General features: G+C 39.7%; 1 protein-coding gene across 2 annotated transcripts in view; it reads left to right on the forward strand.

The window, feature by feature from the left end:
* The window catches only part of rpap1 (RNA polymerase II associated protein 1), a 187,923-nt gene that overhangs the window by 15,479 nt on the left and 150,162 nt on the right, over nucleotides 1-22,282 (forward strand). For both annotated transcript variants that reach the window (XM_072265242.1, XM_072265252.1), the window contains exons 2-6: nucleotides 10,908-11,117; nucleotides 12,308-12,456; nucleotides 13,051-13,143; nucleotides 13,761-13,941; nucleotides 14,887-15,042. In XM_072265242.1, coding sequence (XP_072121343.1) covers nucleotides 10,931-11,117; nucleotides 12,308-12,456; nucleotides 13,051-13,143; nucleotides 13,761-13,941; nucleotides 14,887-15,042 — 766 coding nt within the window. In that variant the 5' untranslated portion in view covers nucleotides 10,908-10,930. The remainder of the gene's footprint in view (nucleotides 1-10,907; nucleotides 11,118-12,307; nucleotides 12,457-13,050; nucleotides 13,144-13,760; nucleotides 13,942-14,886; nucleotides 15,043-22,282) is intronic.

A 22,282-nucleotide genomic window follows, 5' to 3' on the forward strand; every position in this document is an offset into this window, starting at 1 on the left:
CTTGCTGTTGAATCGAAGGAATCTAAGTACTATGGAGCGCGGCTTACTTTCTCTGTCTTCAGGAGGCTGTGGGACGAGCGAACGATACGCCCTCTCAATTTCAATCTCCATAGTCAGGAGAATCTCCAGCGCTTCCCGCAGCAGCTTTTCTACAAACTCCGTCACCGACAATCCCTCCGTTCCTTCGGGAACATTATAAATCCTGATATTTTTCTGTCGCGATCTTCCCTCCTGATCAAGCAATTTACTTTCCTGTTGATTTAATATTTTTATCATCTTACTTAGTATCTGTTCCACGTTTTGCACGCGATCTTCCACCTTCTCAATTCGCGTCTCTGCCACTGCTACTTTCTGATTGACGTTGGCAAGCTCTGACTTGATATCATTGAGTTGCTGCTTTATATCTTTTTGGACTTCCCTTATCTCTTCCAGAATTTTTATCATATTTGCTGCTTCACTTGAACGCGGCCCAGTGTCAGCCTCGCCACCACGTGCACATGTAGGAGAGCCGCGCGTTGCACCTCACTCTTCCGTAGGCTCTGCAGTGATGCTTTTTTTAATCTCCATTCTTTTTTCCCATTCTTGCCCCCCTTATCAATTTAGATATCTTTGCTTCCGGAGGAGCTGTTGATTTAAGCTGCCATTCTGGACGATGACATCACCGGAACCGGCACTTCATTTTAAAAAATGTTTTAATGATCTGTGTCCAGGGATCTTAGACTGCCACTGTTTCACAGTTTTCATCATTGAACAAGTATTCTGAGCCATTCGTTTTGGAGCCAATGTGAATGACTTGCACTTGCCTGTGTTGAAAACCTGTTGTCACAAGTTGGATATTTGTCTGATCTACGTATTAATCTATTGATACCTCACTTTGTTCTGTATGGCCTTAAATGCCATTTTCAAGATGAGGCATTCTGCTGAGATCTTGTGTACCTCTTGGATGAGTAGACTTTGAAGAATGGAGTTTCAGTTCTCTGGCCGATGTTTCTCCCCAATCAACCTATCCAGATCTGATTGTTGTCCATCATATTACTGTTTTGAGGGTCTCTGAATGTGGCTGCTGCGTTTCCTCTGTTACGGTAGAGGCTGTACTTCAAAGTACTGGATTGATTTTAAGTACTGTGTGACATCCCGAGGTTGTAAAAGACATGATATAAATTGCTTTAAAATACAAGTTGTATTCCAATGTCTTGGTGTTGACTTTGAGCCATGTAGACTGGGTGGCCCATACCTGTTCAGAGTTAGCTAATTTAAGGCAAAGTTGTTGTTGGGCCTTCCACCTGTGGTCAGACAGGAGGAGTGGGGGAGAGGGAAAATAACCAGGCTTCTTTTCAACCCAATCACAGGCCATCAGTCTTTCCTACAAAGCTTGTTTTACTGGACAGTTAGGTGTTGGGATCAGGCTAGGCTGTGAAACCTTCTGATCTGCTTCCACTTGATCGATGCTTTTGTGAATGAATGGATGCTAATGGCTGCAATTGTCAGTGAGCCAGCTGCCCAGCCAGACTTGAGGCTTTAGCAGCTTGACTACCAATCATACTGTTCTGTGATGTATGGAAACTTTAGAGCTACTGAACCATTGTTTAGGCCCTTGCTAGTGTTTTATGTCTAATTCTGGGCTTAGTGTGAGGAGGTTTATAGATCTGATGCCTGAACTGAGAGACACTGTTCAGTTCACTGGACGCACCTGAGAGTTCTTCTTTGGAGGGGTAATCGTTTGTTATGTGCCATGTTGTATGACGTAGGCAGTCATAGTTTTTTCGTGACCATGATTGTTCTTGGCAAGTTTTTCTACAGAATTGGCTTGCCATTGCCGCCTTCTGTGTTTTACAAGACAGGTGACCCCAGCCATTATCAATACTCTTCAGGGACCGTCTGCCTGGTGCTAGTGGTCACATAATCAGGACTTGTGATATGCAGCAGTTGCTCAATGTGGGGTGACCCTGATCAGGAGGGAGGGGGAGGGGGCTAAGCTCGTGCTACACCTTACCCAAGGGTGACCAGCAGGCTAGCAGAGGGAAGGAGTGCCTGACATCTCCTTCGGTATCTCCACCCCATTACCTAAGGTATTTAATAGTGTTGAAAATTCTAATGAATTTTAATAGAATTAGTGGGAAGCAGTGATCCATAAATTGTATTGCTAATCAGAGATTTATGATATTTGGAAAAGAACCAGAGGAGAGAGGTTAAAAACACAGACACGAGGAAATCTGCAGATGCTGGAAATTCAAGCAACACACACATATTCTCTCTTCTTCCCTCTGCCTTTGGGCAGAAGATTAAAAAAATCTCAAGGCCAGTTTCCATCCCAGTGTTATCTGACTCCTGAATAACACTCTCATGCTAAAGGCGTTTTTCTTTACATTCATTGAGATACAGCGTGGTATAGTCCCTTTTACACCTTTCAGCCACACTGCCCAGCAATCCCCCAATTTAATCCTAGCCTATTCACAGGACAGTTTACAATGACCGTTAACCGACCAGCCAGTATGTCTTTGGACTGTGGGAGGAAACCCACATAGTCATGAGGAATACATACAAACTCGTTACAGGTGGTGGCGGGAATTGAACCTGGGCCGTTGGTAATGTAAAGTGTTGTGCTAGCCACTACACTACCGTGCACCCAAGGTTGAACTCTTGATCTCTCAATCTACTTCCTCATGGTCTTTGCACTTTATCTGTCACTGCACTTTAACTTTAACTTTAACATCTATAACTTTAGCGTTACCTTCTGCATTCTGTTTTCTTTTTACTACCTCGATGTAATTATGAATTGTATTATCTGTTTGGATCACAAAGTAAAAGTTTTTCAACGTATGTCTGTATACATGACAATAATATACAAATACCAGAGCTATGTAGTTTCGCGGCCTTCTCCAACACAATCTCCAGAACATGAGGTATTTACATACAGTTCTCATGGTTCTATACCCTGGTCTTTGATGCAAGAGGTATGAGCAAGTTTTTAATGGATTAACAAACCACTGTTACTGTTTAGTAAGCTCTAGCATTTAAAGAATGTTTTATATTAGTGCATGTAAATTCCTAAAATGCAGTGGATTTTTCTCTTTCAATATTTTTATTAATATTATAAAAATTGCATAAATACAAATACAAAATTCATAAGGATACAAGTAAGTAATATGAATTACATTACATTTAAATCACAGTAATGTGATCACATTATCCCATATTCCAAATCAATCATGTAGGAAAAAAAAGATTGAATTATGAAATGAAATAAATTAAAATAATTGTATTTTATTAAAATAAAACTACCCCACTACCAAAATGAGCCGGTTGGTTAAAAAAAAGAGAAGAAAAAAAGAAATACCTTACCATATAATATTATAATAATAATGGCTCAGATCCATACTTTAATAACAGTTCAAAGATTATGAAAATAACTCAGAAAGGGTCCCCATAACATTAGAAAATCATGTTTAGAATCAGAAATCGAACAATGAATCTTCTCTAGATCAAGGCACAACATAACGTCAGATAACCATTGAACATGAGTGGGCGGGGCGGCCTCCTTCCACTTGAGCAAAATCGCCCTCCTGACCATTAGAGACATAAAGGCCAATACCCGCAAATTAGATGGCTTCAATTTTGTAGCACTATCCTCAACAATACCAAACAAGGCAGTCAAAGGATTGGTCTTAAAACTAACATTGAAAAGTGCAGAAAAAGTTTGAAATACATCTTTCCAAAATTTTTCAAGGCTCATACATGTCCAAAACATATGAATTAGTGTGGCCACTCCATTAGTACATCTATCACAGTAAGGGAAAATATCTGCGTAGAAATGAGAGAGCTTGTCTTTAGACATATGAACTCTATTTACCTCTTTGAATTGTATTAAAGACTGACGAGCACATAAGACCATAAGACAAAGGAGCAGAAGTAGGCCATTCGGCCCATCGAGTCTGCTCCGCCATTTTATCATGAGCTGATCCATTTTCTCATTTAGTCCTACTCCCCTGCCTTCTCACCATAACCTTTGATGCCCTGGCTACTCAGATACCTATCAATCTCTGCCTTAAATACACCCACATAATGATGAAGAATTGATCAATTTTAAAATAATCTTCCAGCTCTCTTCAGATATGAAAATCTGTAAATCCTTTTCCCAATCTCCTTTAATTTTATCTAAAGAGTCCTTTTTCAGTCCCAACAGCAGACCGTAAATGTAAGATACTGAACCGTTATCAGAGGGTTTCAGATTAAAAATTGTCTATTATATTCTCACCTGGACTTGTAGGAGATGTATGTAATTGAGATCTTAAAAAATCTCTAATCTGTAAGTGTCGAAAAAAGTGAGTATTGGAAGGTTAAACTTCGTTGAAAGTTGCGCAAAAGAAGAGAGATTCCCTCCATCAACCAAATCCTGAAATTGTTTAATACCTAATCTATCCCATTCTTTAAAAGATAAATCAATTAAAGATGGTTTAAAAAACAATTAGAAAAGATGGGACTTGAGAGGGAGAATCTCAATAAACCAAAATGTTTTCTAAACTGTAAACAAATCCTCAAAGTATGTTTGACCACCACATTGTCAGTTAGTTTATTTAAAGATAAAGGAAGCGAGGATCCAAGTAAAGAAATAATGCAAATTTCATAACATTTCCAAAGAAACCCGTATAAGGCAATTCTCATGGTTAATATAATATATCCAGAACGTAATATTTTGTATATTAACTGCCCAATAATATAACCTAAAATTGGGTAAGGCAAAGCCTCCATTTTGTATGGTATTTTGAAGCTGAGCTTTATTTATACGAGGTTTTTTATTCCATATATAGGGAGAAAGAATTGAATCCAAAGAGTTAAAAAAAGATTTAGGAATAAAAACAGGCACAGCTTGAAAAAGGTATATAAATTTAGGTAAGATATTCATTTTACTAGAATTAATTTGGCCAATCAGTGATAAAGAGAGAGGTGACCATTTAGAAAGTTTTTTTTAACATAATTCATTAAAGTTAAAAAATTTTCCATAAATAAATCTTTATAATTCTTAGTAATTGTTACTCCTAAATACGTAAATTGTTTTCTTAAAATTTTAAAAGGAAGGTTAATATCAGTTGGTATTAAATTGTTTAAAGGAAACAGTTCACTCTTATGTAAATTTAATTTATATCTTGAGAACTGACTAAAATTAGTCAGTAAACGGAACACAAATGGTAAAGACATTGTAACATTAGATATAAAAATCAATAAGTCATCAGCATAGAGCGACACTTTATGGATAGTACCTCTCCTTAAAATACCAGTAATCACTTTAGACTCTCGAAAAGCAATTGCTAAGGGTTCTAATATCAAATCAAAAAGTAGAGGGCTCAAAGGACGTGGATTTTTAAAAAAAATGTTTTTTTGCCTTGTTCTTAAATTTGCAGACTATAAATGTTTAGATTTCTAGTTGGAAAAATTAGCATTTAGACCATAAGATATAGGAACAGAATTAGGCCAACGAGTCTGCTTTGCCATTTCATCATGTATCAGTATATTCCAAGACCTGGGTCTCAATACCCACTTGTGCTATGGGGTCCTGGATTTTCTCACTTGGATTGGCAAAAACATCTCCTCCTCAATCTCCATCAGCACAGGAGCACCATAGGGATGTGTACTTAGCCCCCTGCTCTGCTCTACACCTATGACTGTGTGGCTAAGTACAGCTCCCACACCATATACAAGTTTGCTGATGACCACTGCTGTGGGCTGTATCAAAGGAGGTGATGAATCAACATACAGGAGCGAGTTTGGAACTTTGGCTGAGTGGTGTAGTAACAACAACCTCTCACTCAATGTAAATAAGACCAAGGAACTGATTATAGATTTCAGGAGAGGGAAACCAGAGGTCCATGAGCCAGTAATTATTGAGAATCAGAGGTGGACAGGGTCAGTAACTAAATTCCTGGGGATCACTATCTCAGAGGACCTGTCCTGGACCCAACATATAAGTATAATTGCAAAGAAAGCATGACAGCGCCTCTATTTCCTCAGGAGTCTGCGAAGATTTAGCATGTCATCAAAAATCTTGGCAAACCTCTATAGATGGGTGCTGACTGGCTGCATTACAGCCTGGTATGGGAACACCAATTCCTTTGAGCTGAAAATCCTACAAAAGGTGATGGATTCGACCCAGTACATCATAGGTAAAACCCTCTCAACCATTGAGCACATCCACATGAAACGCTGTCATAGGAAAGCAGCATCCATCATTAAAGATTCTCACCACCCAGGCCATGCTCTTTTCTCGCAGCTGCCATCAGGTAGAAGGTACAGGTGCCTCAGGACTTGCACCCAGGTTCAAGAACAGTTACTACCCCTCAACCATCAGGCTCTTGAACAAAAGGGGATAACTACACTCATTCTACTTTTGGTGTTTCCACAACCAGTGGTCTCACTTTAAGGACTTTTTATCTGGTTATTTAATGCTTGTTATTTATTTATATTAGTATTTGCATAGCTTGTTATCCATTGATCCTTTTTACATTTGCTGAGTATGCCCACAGAAAAAAGAATCTCAGGCTTGTATGCAGTGACATGTAGGTACTCTGATAATAAATTTTACTTTCAACTTTGATTTTGAAGACAGATCCATTTTCCTTCTCAGCCCCAATCTCTTGTCTTCTCCCAGTATCCCTTCATGCCCTGACTAATCAAGAATCTATCAGCCTCTGCCTTAAATATGCCCAGTGACTTGGTCTCCACAGCCGCCTGTGGCAACAAATTCCACAGATTCATCACTCTCTGGCTAAAGAGATTCCTCCTGATCTTTGGCCTAAAAGGACACCCCTCTGTACTGAGAATGTGTCCTGTGCCTGCTGCTAGGGAACATTTTTCAATGTTATTGTCTGCTCCGGATCATATAACATGAAATAAGCCCTTTGGCTCAACTGGTACCTGCCGGCTAAGATGCCTATCTAAGGTAGTCCCATTTGCCTGTGTTTGGTCCATGTCTTGCCAGACCGTTCCGATCCACTTAGCTGACTTGATCATATCACCATTGCTGGATGCCAGTGAAATAATGCTTGTCGGCAATTGACGTTGGAAAAGTGGATAGTTATACAACGGGTCCTTTGTAGGTGACTTGAGTATCGTTCCTTTGTCATTCATTATAAAATTGAGGTCGTATCTGTGCAATGGTGATGGAACAGGGGTGTGGGATCAGTCAGAAAGCACTTTTAAATCTGAGGCTTCTGTAGGTCAGGGACAACCATGGATATTGCGTCCTAGCTAAATAGATATGTGAGCCTGGGCAGTACAATATGGAGAGCAAACTGTTGCCCATGTAGCAAGCTCCCCCCTCCACCAACCTGATGAACCCAAAGGAACGGCAAAGACCGATACTGTTTGGCACCAGCAATGTTGCAGAAGTTGCCAATCAGCGTTGAACTCAATGTAGAACTGCCTTAGGGACTCCAGCTCCAAATTTTTCTCTTGGGGTTTACTCCTGAAGCCTTCCCCATGAGGAGGTACAGGTTTCCCCTGCTGTCCGAAGGTAGAGCATTCCTATGAAATGGGTTGTAAGCCGAAATGTCGTAAAGCGAAGAAGCAATTACCATTTATTTATATGGGAAAATTTTGTGAGCGTTTGCAGACCCAAAAATAACCTACCAAATCATGACAAATAACACATAAAACCTAAAATAACAGTAGCATATAGACAATAGACAATAGGTGCAGAAGTAGACCATTTGGCCCTTCGAGCCTGCACCGCCATTCAGATCATGGCTGATCATCTACTATCAATACCCGGTTCCTGCCTTGTCCCCATAACTCTTGATTCCCCTATCCATAAGATACCCATCTAGCTCCTTCTTGAAAGCATCCAGAGAATTGGCCTCCACTGCCTTCTGAGGCAGCGCGTTCCACACCTCCACAACTCTCTGGGAGAAGAAGTTCCTCCTCAACTCTGTCCTAAATGACCTACCCCTTATTCTTAAACCATGCCGTCTGGTACTGGACTCTCCCAGCATCTGGAACATATTTCCTGCCTCTATCTTGTCCAATCCCTTAATAATCTTGTATGTCTCAATCAGATCCCCCCTCAATCTCCTTAATTCCAGCGTGTACAAGCCCAGTCTCTCTAACCTCTCTGCGTAAGACAGTCCGGACATCCCAGGAATTAACCTAGTGAACCTACGCTGCACCTCCTCCACAGCCAGGATGTCCTTCCTTAACCCTGGAGACCAAAACTGCACACAATACTCCAGGTGTGGTCTCACCAGGGCCCCGTACAAATGCAAAAGGATTTCCTTGCTTTTGTACTCAATTCCCTTTGTAATAAAGGCCAACATTCCATTAGCCTTCTTCACTGCCTGCTACACTTGCCCATTCACCTTCAGAGACTGATGAACAAGTACTGCTAGATCTCTTTGTATTTCTCCCTTACCTAACTCCACACTGTTCAGATAATAATCTGCCTTCCTGTTCTTGCTCCCAAAGTGAATAACCTCACACTTATTCACATTAAACGCCATCTGCCAAGTTTCAGCCCACTCACCCAGCCTATCCAAGTCACCATGAATTCTAACATCCTCATCACATGTCACACTGCCACCCAACTTAGTATCATCAGCAAACTTGCTGATGTTATTCACAATGCCTTCCTCTAAATCATTGACGTAAATCATAAACAGCTGTGGTCCCAATACCGAGCCCTGTGGCACCCCACTAGTCACCACCTGCCATTCCGAGAAACACCCATTCACTGCTACACTTTGCTTTCTATCTGCCAACCAGTTTTCTATCCATGTCAATATCCTCCCCCCAATGCCATGAGCTCTGATTTTACCCACCAATCTCCTATGTGGTACCTTATCAAATGCCTTCTGAAAGTCAAGGTACACCACATCCACTGGATCTCCCGTGTATAGTAAAAGCAGGAATGATACGATAAATACACAGCCTATATAAAGTAGAAATACTTCTGTACAACGATTGCCTGCACAGATCTCCGTAGCGAAAATCTCACGCAAGCGCTCTTGGCAGAAAATCTAATGCAAGCGCTGTTGGCATAAACGCGCTCTCCAGTAACCTTTAAGCTATGAGGCTGCTAAATCTACCAAATAACACGTAAAAATACACAGCCTATATAAAATAGAAATAATGTATGTACAGTGTAGTATCACTTACCGGAATCGGGAAGACAGCTTGCCGAGCAAACTGATGATGGTGTGTTAGGCTGAGTCGTCGCAGGTTGTGTGGTGCAGTGGCCCCCACCCTCTGGGCCGCCAACCTAATACATTGCTGCGAAGAATGCAGCAGTAGCCGGGAGGCACACAGCACATCTTTAAGAAAAAAAGCCGAAGTAAACATGCTAATTAGTTAGGTGCCGCCGACACATAATTGTTGGCTCAGATCTGAGGCGATGCAGTCGGAAATCGGCACTGATCTGGGCTGACAATTACGTGTCGGCGGCACCTAATTAGCTTGTTTATTTCGGCTTTATTCTTAAAGATGTGCTGTGTGCCTCCCGGCTACTGCTGCATTCTCTGCAAATTAGTACAGTATCTGTCCGGGGCCTGGGTGTTGGTGTGGTGGGACACGGGGGTGTCATCTCATCATCGATCAGGGCAGGCAGCTCATCTTCTCCTATGACTGCCCGCCTCGATGTTGAAGGTCGAGGTTCATCGTCTGCTGTGGCTGATGTGGAAGGCTTGCTTGACTGCTGAGCCTCGCGCATTTTTCTATCATACAGTTGTTTGTAAGGACTCAAACTATCCTGCAAATATCCCCTAAACCTACGTACCCTTTCAAAATTAAAGTCGTGCTTTATCATCGCAGCGAAAATCTCACGCAGTTGCTTCACATTCAGTTCGCTACTGCATTCGGTTTCGATTGTTATCCTTTCCTCTTCCAATTGCATCAGCTCTTCATCTATCAGTTCTTGGTCATGGGATGCCAAAACCTCTTCAACATCATCTTTGTCAACTTCCACAAGCCAAACTCACTTTGTCCTTGCTTCGTTCACCACGGTCGAAACGCTTAATTATGTCTAGTTTTACGCTAAGTTTAACACCCTTACGAGCTCTTTTAGGGTTTTCCAGTACCTCAGAACTCATCTTGCAAACGGCTGCTCACAGGCACGTGTTAAAGTAATGCCGTTCCGAATCCGGGGAGAGCGGCTGCTCGGGACGCGCGCTGATCTTTTATTGTGCGCTGCCTTTCTTCGTAACAGTAAAAACACCTTCTGAAAGCGAAAACAGGGTACAAATGTAGGTCTTTCGTAACAGTGAGGTTTTGTAAAGCGAACGTTTGAAAAGCGGGGGACTCTTGTCTTGAGGGTTCAAGATCAGTTTTCCTTCTAGAGATGAGCTGTCAGCCATTGCTGACGAGCCACATCTGCTCGAAACGATGGACTTTAGAGTGCCAGAGGCCCGCCTTTCCCTGTTCTGCTGTTAGTAGAAATGGTTCCACCTTGTTTAGTAGCTAAGCCACACGTGAAGGCCAGGAGCTGGACTTGGTTTTTCAGAGGCTATTTGAGGTGCATGCCTTTGGGAGCATTTAATAGGTAGTGGGATCTTGTCCTCATTACCCCCCCCCCCCCCATCTATAACAACCTTAAGGAATCTACTTTTAAATGAGAGGCAGAATTATAGATTGGTAATTGGTCCACTGTGCTGTGTGAATCTAATCAGCAACCAAAGCAAGGGATGGAGGTGAGTAACTATTGATAGTTTTGCCCCTTTTCGTAAAGTTTTTGGAAGGACAAACCTCATAACAGTATGGGGAAAAAGTGTAGAACAGGCAAATTAATTGGATAGCTGGTTACCAAAGGTCCAGTGTAAGCACAGTAGGGCAAGTTCCTTCCTGTGCATCAATATCCTAGGATCCCATGGTGCTGGACACATGTCCTGAAATTGCAGTGATGTTGGCTGATGCTTTGTCATTCACAGGGCACCATCACAGTCTAAGGAAGATGCTGGGAAGGCCAAAACCTGGAGAATCCGAGGATGACCTCCTGCGGTTTCAGCAAAATTTCCTAGCCACAGGGATGTTTCCAGCTGCCAAAGTCGTAAAGAAGGCAGACAAGAGGAAAGTGGAATCAGAAAGTACTGGTGGAAGTCAAGCCACTGAAGATTTAAGGGACATGGTTACCTTGGAAGGTATGAATTTGTTCTTGTGTTGATATTAATATAAGAATGCTGGGTCTTATATGAGGGGTGTGGTGTAAATGCCAATTTTGTACCCCCTCCTACTGGAGTTTTGTGTAGTTGATTGATTTTAGTTTAATAATTGACATGGATAAGAACATTAAGAATAGGCCACTCAGACCATGTGCTCCACAATCAGATCATATCTTAGCCAATTGTACCTCAGATTCCTCTGTCTCTGGATACCCTTATACAGCGTATGCTTGGTCACTTTAGTCCTGAAACCTTCATCTGCCTATCCGTAAAAGTTATGGATACACAATTTCAAGCTATTGCTGTCCTTCGAAGAAATTCCTCCTCATATACTGGAGGCATGTGCTGGTGTAAATCCTCCTCTGAAGCTTTTTTCCACTGTTTTCCTCATCTCGTACTTCTAACATATCCTTCTATCTTTTTGAGATTAACTTCTACTTTAATGAAAATAAGTATATGTATATCATATTTGGGAATTTTCCATTAGGCTTTGCTAAATACTCCTTGCAAATAGTTGGTGTTGACATATTCAGTTCACCTGGAGTCCATTTCAGACCCATTGTTTCTCTATTTCTACTTTTTCTCCTTCAACCTTCCTTTAAGATATCTTCTTAAGCTATCCACTTCAATAAAGCACATGAGATTCTGCAGATATTGGAAATCCAGAGTAACACACACAAAATCTGGAAGAACTGAGCACAGGCATCTATGGAGAGGAATAAACAGTTAGCGTTTCACACTGACACCTTTCATGAAAGGTCATGAAGTACTGGTGATGAGCCTTGACCCGAAATGTCGACTGTGCACTTTAATAAAGCTAATTGTTCACTTATAATCTCCTTTGGGTTGGTGTACATTGGCTTGTGCAGCTTCATTGTTTGCTTTTGTACATCATTTCAGAATATTGCAGGTTCATCGTCAATGCTGGTGATTTAAGTACACAGTACACTAGTGTGTTGCAGTGGTACAATATCTCAACTAGGATAAAGCATGAATCTGAAGGCTCTTGGTTGAATGTGTATAATCTCCCAGCTTTCTTCAAAGAAGATAAAAAATATCTTTGGTGCTGAGTCCATTATTTTACCCTCAATCAAGAAAACTGATGGTCTGATTACTGTAACAGTGCTATAGTGGGATCTTGCTGTTAAAAAACGTCTCTTATGTTTTAGCTCTTCCAGACCATCCTCCATCACTCATGCCAGTTGCACCCAAGAAGTCCAAGTTTAAAGCAGAAAGAGTCAGATTCCAGGAGGATGATAGTGACGAGCAGATGGATCTACAGGACAGACACATCACAGCTGTCCTTTCCAAGATCATTGTAAGTTATCTTGCATGAAAAATCCGATGATCTGCTGACTATTTAGAAATCCCAGTGGCTTGGTATCTTACTCAGCAGATTTTTTTTTTGCCACGATCCCTTCCCACTCATTTCAAGCTCCATTGACATTGACAAAGGGCCCTGTCCATGTGTGCCCTTCCTGATCATCAGGGTCCTGTTCTCATGCTCCTTTTAAACTTGCCTGGTTCACTGGAAATTTTATTATAGTACTGTGTGACATCTGAAAAAGGTTTATTGGATATTAGTAGAAATAACACTCAATAGTGGGGAAAATCTGTCAGTCTGAGACTATCAAAGTTAAAGCGTGCCCGATTATCAGCTTTATTGTTGATTTCTTCTGCACTGCTTATACTTCATGGTCCATCTAATGGTTTTGGCCAGCTTCAGAGCCCTATTCTCAATGCTATTTCATTGTTGCCGGACGAACCACACATGGTTTTACAGTTGCTTGTACCTTGTTAAACATTTGTCTGTCTGCTGGTTGGAGAACCATCTGTTGTGACTGTCCTAGAAGAAAATATAAAGGTTAAATGTAAAAGTTTTAACAATTTCTTTTGCGTTATTTTCCTTCAGGAGAGAGACACTACAGGGAGTACCATAAATCCGCCATTATCGACAGGACAAGCCTTCCCAAAGGTCTTTCACAGGTCGGAGATACAAAGCGAGGTAAACTATTGTAAATTTACTATTTTCTTCTTTACAGATAAAAGGGTATTAAACTCTGATGTGCAGATAATATCAGGCTGACACAAGAAATGAGGACAGGGAAAAGAATCAGAAAATGCTGGAGTATTCTGCTGGCTTGACAGCGTGCGTACAGAGATGTGTGGAGTTCATGTCAATAATATTTCAATTGTGCTTGTAAATAATTGAACATTTAATGGATCTCAAGGAGCTACAAAAGCAGGGAAATGGGTGGGGAGGAATGAAAAAGAACGGCTCTAAGAACACTCTGCTGAACGTGCTCAGTAGACCACGCAGCATGCGTAGAAAGAGAATCCAAGCTAAAGTTTCAGATCAGTAATCTTTCAACAGCACCACTCGATAGCTAGACTCCGTACCCCTAAAATAAGCATTTCGTGATATTTACTGACAATGTTTCTTTTGGAATAATTGGAGTGAATTCTAGTGAATGAAATAGATTCCATGATAGATAAGTGGAGAGGCAGCCCAGAAATTCTTCAATAAATAATTAGATTCTTTGGTCTTTTGGAATGATCCACATTTGTCCATTTCATTTTACATGCCTATCTATAATGCGGTGTATATTTTTCTTTTATCAGTTGAAGCCGGTTTCGGGAAGAAAAAGTATCTTTGCCCAGAAACTCGAGGCAAAAAGAGCAATTGAAGCACATCGGGCAGAATCTTCACAGTGTCGAACCAGCCCATTGACCACGGGTTCAGGGCAGCCAGTAACAGCTCAGTCTCAGACTAGAGAAACATCGGAAAAGAGCCACTCACCAGGTGAATTTACACAAAAAAGTTCTGTAGCATCCTATCCATCACTCCCCCCCCCCCCCCCCACCCACCCAACTTGACATACCTGCTGCTTGCTCACTCCTACTCTGCTCCTTCCTCTCTCCTTGGTATAGTAGCTGTCTCTCCCTTACAGTCTTAGTCCTGGTGTTGGGTCTTAGCTAAGATATCAACTCTGCCATGGCCTCTGCAAATGCTGCCTGACACAATGAGTTTGTTTTTCGCACCGGATTTCAGCATCTGCAGTCTCTTGTGTCTTCCATTTGTAGCATAATGTTTATTAAAAATATCCCTTGTCACTAAGCATAATATGTTCTGTTGCTGAACTGACAGGAAAGTGAGTGTGCCTCCCAGGGCTATATAAGTGTAGCATATCTTTCTACTTGCTACTTATTCATATGGCTCTATTAGGTATTTCTTGAGCTGTATCAACAGAAGGGGAAGAGCAGAGAGCAATGTCCTTGACTGATGTTGGGCCAACAATATAATTAACAATGGGACTGAAAGCCGAAGAGCTGGAACACTCAGTCGGTCAGACAGGATCTGTGGAAAGAAAAGCACAATCAATGTTATCATTTGTCAGGATTGAAATGTAAGTCTTCAGTATGAAACCATATTTTCTCTTTCCATAGATGCTACCTGACTTGCTGAGTGTTTCTAGCACTTTTTGTTTCTATTTCAGATTTCCAGCATGTACAGTTTTTTGATTTCTTTTTCCAGTTCTAATTAAATTATGGGCATGGTAGTTCATGAGTAATCCCCTCATGTTAAGAAACAGATTAGCCATAGTCTGAGTGACTAATGCAACAGAGATTTGCAATCCCCATTATTCTGCCATGGTGTGTAATTGTTGGTAAGTAATTGAGTGGATTTTAGATTTGTTTACTAAAGTCCACAACTTCTTTACACCCTTAAGCTTTTATTTGTGTACAGTTTCAGATAATGGGAGATGGGCTTCAGAAGAAAAACTGGGGAAAGAAATAAGCCCTCATGAAGCTCAGAGGATTCATGAAGAGAACCTTGCTCGACTGCAGACCATGTCTAAGGAACAGATTGAGGAAGAACGCAATAACCTCATGGCACGATTAGGTGAGTGAATGTATCACTGCCACCTGCATTCAGCAGCCAGTTTCATGATCTCAATTTCTTTCTCCAGCTCTGCTTCTCCTCCTGAAGGCATCAACAGTGCAGGTGCTTCAGACTGACAAGTCTCAGCCAGTGGTGTGGAGCTGGTTGTGACGGAACTCAACCTCTGATATTGGAGCATGGATGGTCAAAAGGATGGTGCTCTTCACACTTGGCTACAGCACTTAAGAGAAGGCAACTGTGCTAATCACTGCAAATAGTAAAGGAAGAAATGTAAAGTCCAACCTATACAATGAAATAGGTACAGTGGTTACTATCTCACTGCTGTCTGTGGAACCTTGCAGTAGGTACAATGGTTGTTCTTGTATCACAGTTGTGTCAAATGCTGGAGATACATAGCAGTTCTGATGAATGGTCTTTGACAGAAAGTATTAATTCATGGATGCTTTCCAACCTGCTGAATTTTCTGCATCTGCAGTTTTTCCGCTTTGCAAGTAATTAATTACATTGAAGGCACTATTGTGTGTTCTGGGATGTGAAAGGCATGATAGCTCAAATCTACAGTGCTGTGCAAAAGTCAGGCGCATGTAAAAAAAAAATTCTGTAAAGCGAAGCTACTGAAAATAATGAAATGACAAGTTTCTAAATATCAAAAAATTACTATAAAGAGCAGTTAACAGTCAAAAAAACTAGATCAAATCAACATTTGGTGTGACCACTCTTTGCATTTAAAACTGCATTAATTCTCTTAGGTACACTTTTGTGCAGTTCTATAAAAAAAATCAGTGGGTAGGTTGTTCCCAGCATCTTGCCACAGTTCTTATACCATATAACCATATACCAATTACAGCACAGAAACAGGCCATCTCGGTCCTTCTAGTCCGTGCTGAACTCTTACTCTCACCTAGTCCCACCGACCTGCACTCAGCCCATAACCCTCCATTCCTTTCCTGTCCATATATCTATCCAATTTAACTTTAAATGACAACATTGAACCTGCCTCAACCAATTCTGCTGGAAGCTCGTTCCACACAGCTACCACTCTCTGAGTAAAGAAGTTCCCCCTCATGTTACCCCTAAACTTTTGCCCTTTAACTCTCAACTCATGTTCTGTTGTTTGAATCTCCCCCACTCTTAATGGAAAAAGCCTATCCACGTCAACTCTATCTATCACCCTCATAATTTTAAATACCTCTATCAAGTCCCCCCTCAGCCTTCTACGCTCCAAAGAATAAAGACCCAACTTGTTCAACCTTTCTCTGTAACTTAGGAGATGAAACCCAGGTAACATTCTAGTAAATCTTCTCTGTACTCTCTCAATTTTGTTGACATCTTTCCTATAATTCGGTGACCAGAACTGTACACAATACTCCAAATTTGGCCTTACCAATGCATTGTACAATTTTCAACATTACATCCCAACTCCTATACTCAATGCTCTGATTTATAAAGGCCAGCATACCAAAAGCTTTCTTCACCACACTATCCACATGAGATTCCACCTTCAGAGAACTATGCACCATTATTCCTAGATCCCTCTGTTCTACTGCATTCTTCAGTGCCCTACCATTTACCATGTATGTCCTATTTTGATTAGCCCTACCAAAATGTAGCACCTCACATTTATCAGCATTAAACTCCATCTGCCATCTTTCAGCCCATTCTTCTAACTGGCCTAAATCTCTCTGCAAGCTTTGAAAACCTACTTCATTATCCACAACTCCACCTATCTTAGTATCATCTGCATACTTACTAATCCAATTTACCACCCCATCATCCAGATCATTAATATATATGACAAACAACATTGGACCCAGTACAGATCCCTGAGGCACACCGCTACACACCGTCCTCCAATCTGACACACAGTTATCCACCACTACTCTCTGGCGTCACCCATCCAGCTACTGCTGAAACCATTTTACTGCTTCAATATTAATACCGAACGATTGAACCTTCCTAACTAACCTTCTTCTGCAGACTTCAGCTGTCAGGCTTGCTTCTGTCTCTCCAGGTAATCCCAGGCAGCGTTGGTGCTGTTGAGATCAGGCCATACCTTCTGACATCATATAAAAAAAATCGAGGGTGTCTAACACTTTTGCACAGAGCTGTAACTACTTTTTTTTGACGCTGCACTCAGTTAACTAGAAATCAGGAATTAAACCCGAGATCTTTTTTGATATAGTAAATGCAAATTAAATTTCCCAGATGTCTTTAACAAATATGAGCAGGTTTAAGCAGTAATTTTTAATAATCCTGTGTGGTATATAGGATAATGTGCTCCTATGGGTCTCAAACAGGAGTGAAGTGAGTGGTGAGTTACTTGTTTTGAACAGCGGTGATTGTTGACTGAGGTTGGAATACTTTGTTGATTTCTTTTTTTCCAGAACCTGGAAATGCTGGAAAGGCCAGCATTTAATTGTCTACCCTGAATTTCTCTTGAGGAGGTGTAGGTGAACTGCTGCTCTCTTTCTGGTGCAACTACTTTTGCAGTGCTGTTGGACATGGAGTTTGAGGAGTTAGATCTGATGGTGATGAAGAAACTGTCAGTATGATGTGTGTGTTGGCAGGGAGTGGGAGTAGCCTTTAAGTGGATGTGGTATTCTCATGTGCCTGTCTTTCCTATTGGTAGAGCCTGTGCATTTGGTGGTGTAATCAGATTAGCATAGGTGAATGGCTTTTTTCTGTAGTCAGTGCTGGTAGTGGAGAGAATTATTGTCTGGGATGTTGGGTGGGTACCAAATAATCACGCTGCTTTCTTCGGGCTGTTGTCTAACAACCTGTGTTTTCTTGGGACTGCACACATCTTCGCAAGTGAAGGGTAATCTATCACTCTCATTTGTGCCTTGAACATGGTGGAAAGGCTTTGAGATGTCACAAGGTACGTGATACCCATTCTCTGACCTGGTCTTGTAGTCACAGTATTTGTGCATCTGATCTAGTGGAGTTTCTGGTCAATGGTGATCTCTGGATATTGATAGTGGGGTGGGGGGAGGTCTTGATGATTCTTCATTGCCAAGTGTAGTTAGACTCCACTTTGTTTGAGGTGGTTAAAGCCTAGTGCTTGTGCAAGTGATGTTTATCATTTATCAGCCCATGGCCAATGGTGTCTTGGTCTCATTATGTGAAAGTAAGTGAATAAAATTGAACATTGTGCAATACTCAGCAACTTCCTTCACTTCTGACCGTGTGATAGAAAGGTCATCAATGAAGCTGCTGAAGACACTGTCCTGAGGAATCTCTGCAGTGATGACTTGGGGTCAGGTCGATTGATCTTCAGCCACCTCTTGAGTAAGCGATAACTTCACTGCTGTCCCAGTAATATTTAGACTGCTCATCCATATCTCTGGATTTCTGGTCCAGTAATTCAAATGTTGTAGCACTGCAATCACTGTTTTAAATTCAGGAAGCACAGCAGTTTATCTGCATACAGTAAGGTTCCAGAGACAGTAATGAGATTACAACAAGATAATTTGTTTTTAAACAGAACAGCAGGGATAATGGTGCTTCAGACATTGTCATGGAAGTAATTGAGGATTGCTGTTTAATAGCTTGCTGAAAGATGACACCTCCGACAGTACAGGATTTCGTCAGTATTGTTTTTTTTCAATATTTTTATTGATATTATATAAATTACATGACTACAAAATACAGAATTCATAAGGATACAAGTAAATAATATGAATTACATTACATTTAAATCACAGTATCTCATGTTCCAAATCAATCATGTATGAAAAAAGATTGAATTATGAAATTAAATAGAATAAAATAATTGTATTTTATTGAAAAAATCTACCCCCACTACCAAAATGAGCTGGTTGGGTAGAAAAAAAGAAGAATACCTTACCATATGATATAATAATAATAATGGCTCAGATCCATACTTTAACAACAGTTCAAAGATTGTGAAAATAATTCAGAAAGGGTCCCCATAATATTTGAAAATCACATTTAGAATCAGAAATCGAACAATGAATCTTCCCTAGATCAAGGCATAACATAACGTCAGATAGCCATTGAACATGAGTGGGCGGGGCGGCCTCCTTCCACTTGAGCAAAATCGCCCTCCTGGCCATAAGAGACATAAAGGCCAATACCTGCAAATTAGATGGCTTCAATTTTATAGCACTATCCTCAACAATACCAAACAAGGCAGTCAAAGGATTGGGCTTAAAGCTGAGATTGAAAAGTGCAGAAAAAGTTTGAAATACATCTTTCCAGAATTTTTCAAGGCTCGGACATATCCAAAACATATGAGTTAGATGTGGCCACTCCATTAGTACATCTATCACAGTAAGGGGAAATATCTGTGTTGAAATGGGAAAGCTTGTCTTTAGACATATGAACTCTATGTACCACTTTGAATTGTAATAAAGAATGATGAGCTCATAATGATGAAGAATTAATCAATTTTAAAATAATCTTCCAGCTCTCATCAGATATGAAAATCTGCAAATCCTTCTCCCAATCTCCTTTAATTTTATCTAAAGAGTCCTTTTTCAGTCCCAACAGCAGACCGTAAATGTAAGATATTGAACCGTTATCAAAAGGTTTCAGATTAAAAATTGTATCTATTGTATTCTTATCTGGTCTTGTAGGAAATGTAAGTAATTGAGATCTTAAAAAATCTCTAATCAGTAAGTGTCGAAAAACGTGAGTGTTGGAAAGGTTAAGTTTCGTTGAAAGTTGCACAAAAGAAGAGAGATTCCCTCCATCAAATCCTGAAATTGTTTAATACCCAATCTATCCCATTCTTTAAAAGATAAGTCAATTAAAGATGGTTTAAAAAAAACAATTAGAAAAGATGGGACTTGAGAGGGAGAATCTCAATAAACTGAAATGTTTTCTAAACTATAACCAAATCCTCAATGTATGTTTAACCACCACATTGTCAATTAGTTTATTTAAAGATAAAGGATCCAAGTAAAGAAATAATGGAAAATTTTATAACAGAGTTGACTTCCAGAGAAACCCATGTAGGGCAATTCTCATGGTTAATGTAATATATCCAGAATGTAATATTACTTATATTAATTGCCCAATAATATAACCTAAAATTGGGTAAGACAAATCCTCTATTTTGTTTGGTTTTTTGAAGGTGAGCTTTATTTATATGAGGTTTTTTATTCTTCCATATATAGGAAGAAAGAATTGAATCCAAAGAGTCAAAAAAAGATTTAGGAATAAAAACAGGCACAGCTTGAAAAAGGTATATAAATTTAGGTAAGATATTCATTTTATTAGAATTGATTTGGCCAATCTGTGATAAAGAGAGAGGTGACCAATTAAATACCAAATTAATACCAATTGAATACTAATACCAAATAAAAAGCAGAGGGCTCAAAGGGCAACCTTGTCTAGTTCCACATTGGAGTTTAAAGGGTTTAGAATTCTGAAAATTAGTAAGAACCTGAGTGAAGGGAGAATAATAAAGTAATTTAATCCAATAAATAAAATTAGGTCCAAAATTAAATTTTTCTGAGCATCTAAAGAGAAAGTTCCATTCAACTCTGTCAAAAGCCTTCTCCGCATCCAAAGATATCACACATTCCGATATTTCCTTAGATGGAGAGTACATAACATTTAACAAACGCCGTATATTAAAATGGAAATATCGATTTTTAATGAATCCTGTCTGATCATCCGAGACTATAGAAGATATAATATTTTCAAGTCTGCGAGCCAACACTTTAGATAAAATTTTAGTATCAAAATTGAGTACAGAGATACGTCTATACAAAAAACATTCAGTAAGATTCTCATTCTTTTTGAGAATGAGTGAAATGGAGGCTTCGTAAAAAGACTGCGGTGATCTTCCTACCTTAAGAGAATCCGTAAGGGTAGAACATAAGTGTGGTATAAGCAAGGAGGAAAAAGCCTTATAAAACTCTTCAGAGAATCATCAGGTCCTGAGGATTTCCCAGAATGCAATTCTCGAATAGCCTGAGCAATTTCCTCCTGAGAAATGGGTTGATCCAATTGCCTACAATCATCTAACAAAAGATTAGGAATATTTAATCGATCTAAAAAAATATTCATTGTGATATTATCATTAACAGAGTCAGAACTATACAATTTAGAATAAAATTCCCTAAAAGTGTCATTAATTTTAAGGTGGTCAGTTGTCATGTCCCCATTAATTTTACGTATTTCTTTAATTAGCCGCTCGGCTGTAAATGGCTTCAATTGATTAGCCAGTAGCTTACCAGTTTTATTTCCATGAATATAAAATTGACTTCTATCTTTTAAAAGTTGGCTTTCAATTGGATACGTTAAAAGAAGATCATATTTAGTTTTAGTTTCAATATGTCTCTTATATGTTTCAGGATCAGGTACCGAAGCATATTTATGGTTCAGTTGTTTTAACTGATTGGCTAGTTCATTTCTCTTTTTGTTAGCTTTTTTAATGATGTTTGCAGTATAAGAAATAACTTGACCTGGATGTATGCTATAAAAGTATCCCATATAATAAGACTAGACGTCTCTTCCAATGTATTTTCTTCAAAAAAAAGAGTAATTTGATTCTCCATAAATTTTAAAAAGTCCTCATCAGATAACAGAGGTAAATTAAATCGCCAAAATCTACTCATAGGGATAGGACCAGGAAGATTTAAAGATAAAAGTACAGGAGAGTGGTCAGAAATAGCAATCTCTTTATATTCAATCAATCGAACTAATAGAATCATTTGACTATTAATAAAAAAAAAGTCAATTCTGGTGTAAAAACAATGAACATGAGAGAAAAAAGAATACTCCCTGTCTGTTGGATGGAGAAAACGCCAAGCATCAACTATACCACATTTAGTTAGAAAAGATTGGATAAACAAAGCTGATTTATTAAGTGTGGCTGGTTTAATAGATGAGCGATCTAATACTGGATCTAACCAGCAGTTAAAATCTCCTCCCATCATAAGGTAGTAAGTGCACAAATCTGGCAAAAATGAAAATAGCCGTTCAAAAAATCCTGGATCATCTACATTGGGGGGCATATACATTAGCAAAAACAATCAGTTTACTGTCTAAACTCCCTGATACAATAACAAATCGACCATTAGGGTCTGAAACAACTTTATGCTGAACAAAGGAAATTGTATTATCTACAAAAATCGAAACTCCACGTGATTTTGCATTAAATGAAGAATGGAACTGCATATCCTTCCCCTGAGTAAAAAAAACCTAAGCTATCACAGCTGCGTATATGCGTTTCTTGTAAGAAAATAATGGGTGCTTTTAATTTTTT

The sequence above is a fragment of the Mobula birostris genome, chromosome 1 (genome assembly GCF_030028105.1).
Source record: "Mobula birostris isolate sMobBir1 chromosome 1, sMobBir1.hap1, whole genome shotgun sequence".
Classification (NCBI taxonomy): domain Eukaryota; kingdom Metazoa; phylum Chordata; class Chondrichthyes; order Myliobatiformes; family Myliobatidae; genus Mobula; species Mobula birostris.